This window comes from Pteropus medius, unplaced genomic scaffold (assembly GCF_902729225.1).
Source record: "Pteropus medius unplaced genomic scaffold, Ma_sr-lr_union100, whole genome shotgun sequence".
In the NCBI taxonomy this organism is placed as follows: Eukaryota; Metazoa; Chordata; class Mammalia; order Chiroptera; family Pteropodidae; genus Pteropus; species Pteropus medius.
This window is the reverse complement of record NW_024349798.1, coordinates 5,068,218-5,078,193: the sequence shown is the minus strand read 5'-3', so window position 1 is coordinate 5,078,193 and position 9,976 is coordinate 5,068,218. Positions and strand designations below refer to the sequence as shown.

At 51.2% G+C, this 9,976-nt stretch overlaps 2 protein-coding genes and 1 non-coding gene across 9 annotated transcripts in view; all 3 read right to left on the bottom strand.

The window, feature by feature from the left end:
- On the bottom strand, nt 1–3,859 carry IL32 (interleukin 32). Of its 7 annotated transcripts, none has more exons than XM_039885112.1 (8): nt 3,801–3,859; nt 3,503–3,560; nt 3,351–3,391; nt 2,120–2,158; nt 1,914–1,967; nt 1,238–1,264; nt 1,014–1,073; nt 1–529 (listed from the first exon to the last, which is right to left on the bottom strand). In XM_039885112.1, exons 3-8 carry the CDS (start codon nt 3,363–3,365, stop codon nt 236–238), a joined length of 489 nt encoding a protein of 162 aa, XP_039741046.1. In that variant the 5' UTR covers nt 3,366–3,391; nt 3,503–3,560; nt 3,801–3,859; the 3' UTR covers nt 1–235. The 7 variants fall into 7 exon arrangements, with proteins under 7 accessions (XP_039741046.1, XP_039741041.1, XP_039741042.1 ...); XM_039885107.1 differs by having other exon boundaries at nt 1,238–1,267; nt 3,801–3,855; XM_039885108.1 differs by having other exon boundaries at nt 1,238–1,267; nt 3,503–3,563; nt 3,801–3,816.
- LOC120620687 (5S ribosomal RNA) lies at nt 1,429–1,547 on the bottom strand. The gene has a single exon (XR_005657950.1). It is a non-coding gene; the product is annotated as a 5S ribosomal RNA (ribosomal RNA).
- Nucleotides 3,860–5,737: 1,878 nt separating the features above from the next.
- Nucleotides 5,738–9,976, bottom strand: part of MMP25 (matrix metallopeptidase 25) — an 11,606-nt gene continuing 7,367 nt past the window's right edge. The window contains exons 5-10 of the mRNA XM_039885106.1: nt 9,273–9,449; nt 9,108–9,192; nt 8,862–8,944; nt 8,386–8,538; nt 8,052–8,309; nt 5,738–7,889 (exon numbers count right to left, since the gene is read on the bottom strand). Coding sequence (XP_039741040.1) covers nt 7,618–7,889; nt 8,052–8,309; nt 8,386–8,538; nt 8,862–8,944; nt 9,108–9,192; nt 9,273–9,449 — 1,028 coding nt within the window. The 3' untranslated portion in view covers nt 5,738–7,617. The remainder of the gene's footprint in view (nt 7,890–8,051; nt 8,310–8,385; nt 8,539–8,861; nt 8,945–9,107; nt 9,193–9,272; nt 9,450–9,976) is intronic.

Here is a 9,976-nt window from a genome sequence, read left to right as displayed (position 1 = left end):
TTTGGTTCAATTAACTTTTATTAAAATGCCGCAGCGAAAGTAACAGGTCAGACCTGGAGAAGGTAACCAGGGCAGGCAGGGTGGAGAGGCTGCACACAGGAAAAAGGCCAGGGAAGTTGTCAAGGATGGGTCAAGGGTGAACAGGAGGGCAAAGGTCACTTCAAAAGATTATTGAGAAGCAGAGAATCAAAGGGCTAGGTGTGGCTGCGATCTTCTTGGACTGTGCGGAGCTCCTTTAGGCCTGTAAGGGACTCAGGAATAACTGTTCCATAGAAGAGAAGAAACTCTTAACCTCATTCCAGATAGCCTTCACTGTATCGCACAAGTGAGCTGCCTTCTCCTTCACCCAGGTCAGCACATCCTGCCATATCTCCTGCAGGCGCTGCAGCATTTTTTGGAAGCACCTCAATAACCTGTCGTAGAAGCTCTCCCCAGGCTGTTGGACCCCTGGACCCTCACTTTCCAGGGTGGGCCTCTGGACTCTGCGACGTAGTTCCTGCTGCTCTTTCAAAAGTAAGGGAGTAGATGCCTGTGGGGTTTGGGGGTGTTCGGTGTCACGCGGCAGGGTGGGAGGGAGGATGCAGCCCCAGGTCCCAACCCTGGCAGAGGCCTCCCAGCCTTTCTGAGAGTCTGGGAGATAGAAGCCTATACATGGAAACTGCCTGCTTTCCTGCCAAAAGCTCCACAGACACAAGGACTTCTCCCAGAGGTTCAGTCCCACAATTTCCCTCAGTGAATAAACCACAATGGTTGTACCTGCTTGTTGGCTGACTGGCCTCTGAGGCCAGCACCAGGCCCAGGCAGTTGATCATCATGCATGGAATTGAGGGCAGGGCTCTGGTTGCTGTGCTGGGCTGCCACCTCCTGAGCTCTCCAGTGGCATCCTTCCATCTACACCTAGCCTACCCACCCCAACTCAGGAGGGCTGTATGTACCATGGCAGCACCAAAATCAAGAGAGAGCAGGGATGAATGGGAAAGCATGGAGGCCTGTGACTGGCACCTTAAACTCACCTGGTCGTCGTTCTGATAGAGAGCATGCATACTGTCAAGCATGTCCTCTTCAATTCTGTCCTGGAGAGAACAGGGTAGGAGGCTGCAGACCTGCTCTTGACTGCTGCTGTCTGCAGCCCCACTCTGACCTCCAGGGTCCAGGTAAGGCACAAGGGAGTCAATAATCTGGCCTAGCCCAACTCCTTGGAATTAAGCTTTGGGGCAGGGGCAAGGCCAAAACTCACCTCCAGCTCTTCTAGTGCTAACTCAACCTGCTGGGAAAGAAATCACTTTGTTTATCATTTATTTATTTATTTACTTACTTACTTACTTATTTATTTACTTATTTATTTATTTTTAGGCGAGTCAACCCTTGGTTGACGTCACAGATTGCAAGGATCTTGTCAGTTTACAATCTCTTATTTTTTATTTTTTATGCCTACAACACCTGGTCTTCCTAGGTGGTCTCCCATCCAAGTGCTAACCAGGCCCAACCCTGCTTAGCTTCCGAGATCAGACAGGATCGGGTTTGTTCAGGGTGGCATGGCCGTAGACAGAAATCACTTGGTGTGAATTCTTCCTGCCTCCCTCACTTTGTCTTAACCTCTGTCCTCAGCTTACCACCTCCCACAGCTGAGTCCAGCTAGGTGCCTGGGGACCAGGTATCTGGCATCTCTTCTCTGTCAACAGTATGTCCTGTGATTTAGACACCTCCCTCAGCTTTCCTGACCTCTGCATCTCCCACCTGTGCACTCACCTGCTACACAGGTGTAAATTTTGTCCATTGAAAGGAATGAGACAACCTGAGGTGGTACCTTCATCATCATCATCATCATCATCATCATCATCATCATCATCATGATGAAACCATGTCATTACACCCAAATTGTGTAGAGCACAGCAGTGGGGACACTGACTTACCTGGTCTTCACTCGTATTTATCACACGATTACAGATTACGTCTATATTCTTGTGCTGTGAAGAGAGATAGAATTGGGGGAAAGAGGCTTGATCCTTCTCCCTCCTGGGTCACCACATGGGCCAGAACATTCTCAGCCTCTCACAGTAGAACCCAGGCCCCACTCACGCCCCAGCCCCTCACCCATACATGTGGAAGACCTTCTTACCATACGAACCCTCAGCTGCTCAATTTTTGAGGGGTCTACCTGTGGAAGTAACAGTGATACTCAGGTCTTATATGACCCTCCAACTCCCGCTCCTGTTAGATACATACACACGTGCATATGCACACACACACACACACACACACACACACACACAACACGACAATCAAACATACAAGTATAAATGTTGTTCTGGAGTGTGCTGGGTAATTTGGTTCCCAGGTACCTGACTCTCTATGGTCTTTGGTGAGAGTTGGCTGATGAAGGAATTGTCAGTGACCACCCCTCTCTGAGGCAACAACAGAGACACAGGGGTCCTTACATCTAGCTGCTCTTCCTGACTGCTGACCTGGCAGGCCCACAGCACCCTAGGCCCATTCTCATACCCAGACATTTGGCTCAACTAGAGAGGTAGGACGTATCCCACTTCTCATGAGTCTCCACCTTATGGCCCCATCTTGGCCACTGAGCCCTGGATAATTCCACGCCATCATTCCACAATCCCATTGTCACAAGTCCCAGAGTGCTCTGGAGGATCTGGTCAACCTTACAATTGAGGTTGGGAGAGTGGTAGGGTGGGAAGGTTGGAAGGGAGGAATAGACAATGAGGTCGATGCCATGCACCTGAGAGGAATTTTAAGTTTCCAGAAAAACACTGCCCACTCCCCACCCCAGGTTTTTAAGGTATAAAGGATCCACTAGGATCGGTATTTCTTCTGACTTCAGGACCCTCCATTTTCCAGCTTCCCCCACAAACATGTCGGGTCCAATTCCTAAAGTCACACCTTGTCCCATAATACTCATTGTCCCTGACACACACATGACATACATTTCTTCTCACACATACACAGAGCTGTCCCCACAATTTCCCTCCTAGACAGGAATTCTGCCCCACAACAAGGACCTGCTACATGAAGTGAAGGGCTCAGCACAAAATGAAACTATGGAACCCTTTGTCAATAAATTATTTAGAATTTCAGGACAGTGACAGAAGAACATTGGACCAACCAGGCTCAGGTCCACCATGAGACTGGAGCCCTTTTGACCATACAGTCGTATTCCCATGACCCCCTGCTTCCCCAGGGGCCTCCCTATGGCCCAGGGAGGATGAGACAGAGACAGGTGCATGGGAAGGGATCAGCAGGGTGGTGGCTGTGTTGGTGGGAGAGGGAGACATGCAGTGGGAAATAGGACTCCAGGGCCCACTGTCCCCCCATCACTTGCTCTCACTTACCTTGTTGTAGCACATGGTTGCTCAGATTTGGGGGCTGTAGCCTTGTTCCTACAAGTATGAGGAGAAGTGTTTTAGAAAGGCAGCCTCTCCCTCCACCCTCACAAAGTCCCTTTGGCAGCAGCTCCCTCCGGGGCCTCCACTGAGCCAGTTACCTTCTCTCAGATCCTCCGGGCACAGAGCAAGCTGAGGCTTCTGCACCAGAGGGAGGTCCTGCTGATTTAAGAGCAAGGAAGTGGCGGGGTGGGGTGGGGTGGGGTGGGGGTAAAGCAGGGGTGGGGTGAGTGGGGTGGGTGGTGCCTGTCCCAGAACAGGATAAAGGGCTGACTGACTGGTGTGTATTTGGAGGGATAGATGTGAAACAAAAACAGAGACAGAAGGACAAACAGAAGAAGGAAAGACAAGGAAAGGGAAGCCTGAGAGGCCTGGGAAGGGAGGGTGTATCCTTTATACCCTGGGTCCCTAGCTGTAACTCCTCCACCTTCTGAACTGGGATGTGAATCTCTGAGCCTGAGATGGAGGAGGGGCAGAGGGAAAGTCCAGACTTGAGAAAGCAGGTTGGATCATTTCCCAGAGCTTCCAAAAATAATTATCCAGTTGGAGGCTAGAGTATACGTCATGTCCAATGTCCAGAGAAGGTTCTGTAGCAGCTCCAGGCTCAGGACAGGGCAGGAAGTGCAGCCACCTTAGGTGGCTTTGTTTCACACCACCTGGCTCACCTCCCAGCTCTTCCCTAATACCCCACTCTGGGCCAAAGCCCCACATGGCTCAGCACTGCCATTGTATTGCCCTCTGTATTAGTGTCCCATGGCTGCCAGGACAAAGCACCACAAACTGGGTAGCTAAACAACACAAATTTATTCTCTCAGTTTTGGAGGCTAGAAGTCAAAATCAAGCTGTTGGCAGAGTTGGTTCCTTCTGAGGGCCCTGAGGGAAGGATTTGTTCCAGGCTCAAGCCTAGGCTTGTAGATGGCGTTCTTCACGTTCACATGGTGGTCTCAATGTATACATGTCTGTCTCCTGACTTCCCACTTCTATAAGGACACAGGTCATGTTGGAATAGACCTCATTTAACTTGATTCCCTCTGTGAAGATCCTATCTCCTATTAAGGTCACATTCTGAGATACTGGGGTTAGGACTTCAGCATACGAATTTGGGGAGAATCACAATTTAACTCCTATCATCCTCAAAGACACTTTGGCTCCTGAGGGGCCACCCATGTGAGCCCCACAGGGACAGACCTACAAATCACTCTTCCTTGGTGAAAGGCTCACTTCGATTAACTAGACTTCAGCTGGCATCTCCCTTAAGAGTCCATTCAATTGTCTAAAATTCCCCTTGCGCACCCAGAAAGTTCATACCCTTCCCTGAGCCGTCTTCGAATTCCAGGGTGGGAGAGATAGAAGTTTGCTGCTCCTGCTTTAGGCACAATATTATTTCTGGGCTTCATCTCTAGGAGCCTGGCTCCGTGACCCACGTGACACTCAACCCTTCCATGACTATCTCACAAAGGCCACCATCCATGTGAAGACGTTTTGTGTTTTACTGTGGATTACACCATTTTTTTTTTATAGCTTTAGTGAGATATAATTCACATTCAATACAATTCACCCAGTAAAGTGTGCAAGTCAATGCCCAGAACTGTTTGACTATCACAATTGATTTCAGAACATTTCACCACCTCAAAAAGAATTTCTGCACCCTTTAGCCATCATCCCCAAATTCTCACATTCCCACTCCCCACCAGGCTTAGGCAACCACTAATCTACTTTTTGTCTCTATAGATTTTTCTATTCTGGACATTTCATATAAGTGAAATCGTACAATATGTCACCTTTCTGCGTCTCGTTTCTTTCACTTAGCATAATATTTTCAGGATTCATCTAGGCCACATGTGTCAGAGTTTCATTCCTTTTTATGGCTGAATAATATTCCGCTGTATAAATAGACTGAATTGTATCTATTCATCTACTGATGAACATTTGGGTTGTTTCCAGCTCTTGGCAAGTATGGATAATGCTATGAACATTCATATACAAGTTTCTGTGTGGACATATGTTTTTTCTCTTGAGTATATACATAGGAGTAGAATTGCCAGGTTATATGGTAACTACGTTTTTAAGTTTTTGAGGTACCACCAGACTCCTCCAAAATTCCTGCACCATTTTACACTCTCAGCAGCAGTGTATGAAAGTTCCAATTTCTCCACATCCTCAGCAATACTTATTATCATCTTTTTGATTGTAGGCATTCTAGTGGGTGTGAAAAGGAATCCCATAATGGTTTTGATTTGCATTTCCCTAGTGATTAATGATGTTGAGCATCTTTTCATCTGCTTATTGGCCATTTATATATCTTCCTTGAAGAAATATATACTCTGATTCTTTGCCCATTTTAAAATTGGGTTATTTATCTTTTTATTAAGTTGCATTCTGGTTACAAGTTCCTTATCACATATATTATTTGCAAATACTTTTTCCCATTCTGTGGGTTGTTTTTACTTTTTGATAGTGTCCTTTCAAGAACAAAAGTTTTAAATTTTGATTATGGAACTGTACCACTTAAAAATAATTTTAATCAATTCGACATGATATTTTTGTGTAGTAGACTTAATAAATTCTTAAAGGCTGGAGAAGTTTCCATGTAGCACTGAAAGCAGCCTCAAACTGTACATTGGACATCCCTCAACCAACTTTTGGGTTCCTCTCTCTGCTTCCTCCTCTCACTCATTCTCCTTCCATTCCCCACCTGCCACCCATCAACTCTGGATTCAAGTCTGTCAAGTTCCTGCTACCAAAGGTCCATCTGTGCTCAGAAGAAATGAAGGACTTTCTCAGTCATTTTTATTGTTTTTGTGGGTGGGGCTGATAAGCTTTTAAAATACAAGTCCCCCAGCCACCCCCTCATATTTCAAAAAGATCCTAACAGTGTACCAGATGGTTTTCTGGTGGCTTAGAATCCTCAGATCATGGACTAGTTGAATATACCTGGCTGTTGCCATCATAATGTTCTGCTTATTCTGGCCAATGGCTGGCATGGTCCCAGCTCGCTGAGACTGTAGACCACAGTCTCAACTCCAGGCAGCACTGTGGGGCCATGAGGCTGGATGGCAACTGAAGAAGTAGCTGCTAACTGACTCCACCCATGGGATTGACCTCTATCAACCAAGGCCATCAGCTTGTCTTAAAGAGAACATGAAGAGGTTGGCTCCTGGGAGAAAATGACAGAGACATAGAAAAACCAGGAGACAGAGATGACAGCTGCTGGCCCAGCCCCCTTACCCATTTAAATGAAGACTCTTGGCCCCACCGTGAGTGACGATTCAGAATGAGGGCAAGGGATTTACATCTTTAAGTTCTCTAGCTGATTCTGATATGAAACATTCCAAAAGCACAGTTCCAGAGGCAGTTTTATATCCTGAATTCCGTGGAGAGAGTAGGGGGGAAGGTGGGAGAGAGGGAGTGGGGAGTGAATAAGGCTCCACCCACTATTACCCAGGAGTGCTGAGGAGACCGTGACCAGGATTAAGAGAGTACTCAGTCCACTGTCTTTCCACCAGCTGACCCAAGGAGTTCTTGAGGGAATTGCGGACACTCCAGTGTGTAGGCAGAGATTGGTTTTTAGGGGTAGGAGGGTGTCCTATTGAATGAGAGCAGTTCTGGGTCCAGGGTGGTGACCAGCAAGGAGGTCCACAGGCCGCATCGTGGAGGGTCGACCTCCTGGCCACTGTTGTCACCCAGGAAGTGTAGCACTGGTGCTCAAGGGTGGTCTCAGGGCTGGGTCCCAGGTCCCCATTCATGTGGAGTTGACTGGGATGTGGTGGAAGCAGAACAGGATGAGAAACTTGTGGAAAACTCAGAGCAGAGGGGATGTGAGGGTGTGGGGATGGGGCTGGCTTTCAATCTCTCAATCAGGCTTGTCTTCTAAAAACCCAGATTGAGCGGACGTTGCTGGGCGGGGCAAGGGCTACAGGGAGTCAGCAGGCTGCTTTCCGAGAAAAGACAGCTATTTCTGGAAAGGAAAGTCCCCCCGGGGACAACACACCACTGCAGCGGTTTCTGTAGATGGAGTGGCGGTGGGCAAAGTCAAACACTTCCGGTGTTCATTCCAAGGACCAACCTTTGTCCACCTGTCCCCGGGAATTAACTCCACCCTCATCCCGCGCTGAGCCAGCTCCTGAGAACAGAGGATGGGGCTCTGCAGAGATCACAACCCCCAACAGGCCCGCGGTGGGAGACCCTGACCCCTCCAAGTAGGGCCTGTACCCCCTCAGCGGGAGGCGACGCCCGCCACCAGCAGGGGCAGAAGGGGCAGCAGGAGAGGCACCGACCGCTGTCCTGCAGCCTGGTTGATTTCGCACTGACAGTTGCAGGTTCCGGGCTTGAGCGTCGCTTTGGGGGGCTTGGGGTTGCCAGGGCCAGCGCTGGGGGCTGGGCAGTCCAGCCACTCGGGGCCCATGGGTTGTGGGGAGTCCGGCTCGGCCTTGACGCTGCCCTTGGGAAAGCGCCAATAGTGGGCGCCCTTGAAGAAGTAGGTGTCACCTGCGGGGCGGGCGGAGACGCTGCAGGGCTGGTCCAGACTGCCCCAAGACCCGCTCCTCCCGAGGGCTCCCGGAAATCCCCCAGGATAGCCTCTAGCCCAATCGCCCAGGGCCAGTAGCTTGCAGTCCCGGAGTCCCAGACCCTCCGCGCGTGCTCTCCTACCTGTGTTGCTGACAGTAACATCGTCAGGGGAGTGAGGCGCCCCCTCCCAGAGACTCAGGTCGCGCGGGTAGCCGGGGTCTGGGCGTGCAGCCGCGTCGTCGTACCGCCAATAGCGCTGGCCCCTGACCAGGTAGGTCTTCCCGTTCAGTGGCCACGAAAACACAGCGTCCACTTCTTCCCCCGGAGGCAGCCCCAGCTCGGCCAGCGGCCGCGCGGCGCCCTCCAGCTGCCGATCCTGGAACACCCAGAACTGGGGCCCTGCAGGGAAGAGGCTTGGTGAGCAGCTGCTCTCCATGCCCCACCCTCCCGCCCCGGGGCCGCGGGTCCCACTCACCGCTGAAGAGGAGGATTCGGCCATCGGGGTACCGGGAGTAGGCGGCCTGGATGACCTTCACCTGGGAGGGCAGCCCCTCCCAGAAGCGGTGGAGTCGAGCAGGCCGGGGAGACACCAGCTGTCCCGAGGGCTGGAGGCGCCAGAACCAGGGGCCTGTGGGGAGAAAGGGTGGGCATGGGGCATGAGATGGCAAGAGGTCCTTGTCCGCCAGAGTGTGTGGCTAGACGCAGTGCTGCGGTCCCCCTCCCACGGCGGAGTGGGGAAGTCCATGTGGAAATCAAGAGTGCAGTGACTCTAAGGTGACCAGCTGGCCCAGGGCTTTCCTTCTACCACCACCCCAACCCCCACCCTCCCCCCTCCACCACCTCTGCACTGAAAGTCTCTGCATCTGGTGGAAACCTCACTGACCCAGTAGGTCACCCTAAATGGGTAAGAAGCCAGCTCTATGGGGTCAGGGGAGATCTCAAGTGACCCACCTTTGAAGAAGAAGGTTTCCCCACGGATGTTGGCGATGGCGTCAAAATTGCCATCACATCGATCAGGGACAGGGAAGGAGGGGCTGGGGAGGAAAGAAGAAATGAGAAGAAAGGAATAAGGGCTTCTCCTCTCTTCACCTTGATGACAGTCCTATGGGGTGAGGACTCTTACCATGCCCATCTCACAGAGGAGGACATCAAGATTAGGGAGCTCACCCAAGGTCACACAGATGGAGAAGGACTCACCTATCTGGGGGCAGGGCAGGAGGTGCAGGAGGAGGAGCCAGGGGTTTCCTTGTGGGCTCATCATATGGGGTTCGGGGCGCTTTCCCTGTAGAGAGAGTCAGAGAAGTGTGGGCTCCCTCCCTGCTGCAGAGGCCACAGAGAGAGCCCCCCCACCATTCCCTGTACCGTAGAGCTGCTGAAGGCCTTCACGGTCATCCTGGGATAAGCGATACTTGGTGGGGTCGCCCACTGGGCCCTGGTAAAAAGGTCTCATGATGGAGTCAGGTGCTGAGGAGTGGCCCAGGCCCAGGGCATGGCCAAACTCATGAACAGCCACAGCAAACAAGTCAGTCCCTTCACCATCTGGAAGGGAAAGTGAGCTGGAGCTGTGGCTGCAGGAACCAGGAAAGGGGGCAGCCAGGAAGCCCCTGGGAGAAGGGCTTGCTGACAGACAGGAACACCTCCAGAGGTGGCCACAGCCTCCTCCGCCCAGAACCCTTCCTGAGCCATTTCGTCTTTCCTATATGTGTACATTTACTCAGTAAATATTTTTATTTGGCACTGCTAGACATGGGGACAACAGGCTAAAAATGATCCATCCATAGAACAGGTTAGGGAAAAGGCAGGAGGAGACAGTGTGGACACAAGAAGGGGTGAACTTACACTGATATAGCCCCTGCCCCCAGGAAAGGAAGATTGCACACAGAAATATTTGGGGGAAACAAGATTTGGGGGCGGGGTGGGTGCATGCAGTTCTCTCAGGGAAGCCTCAGTCCTTGGAGTTTCCCCTCTCCCAGCTCCAGTCTGTTGTCAGCGGTCCCCACCCCTCCCCATCCTTCTCACTCCCACCCTTGAAGAGTGTTGCTTAGTCTCCTTGGACTCTGCTTCCA

What these genes read in the sequence shown, in the direction of transcription:
- IL32 (XM_039885107.1), bottom strand. An exon ending in TAAATACGAGTGAAGACCAG is followed by an intron (nt 1,268 to 1,913) that starts GTAAGTCAGTGT and finishes TTTCTTTCCCAG; the next exon opens with CAGGTTGAGTTAGCACTAGA. An exon ending in TCTATCAGAACGACGACCAG is followed by an intron (nt 530 to 1,013) that starts GTGAGTTTAAGG and finishes CAAACCCCACAG; the next exon opens with GCATCTACTCCCTTACTTTT.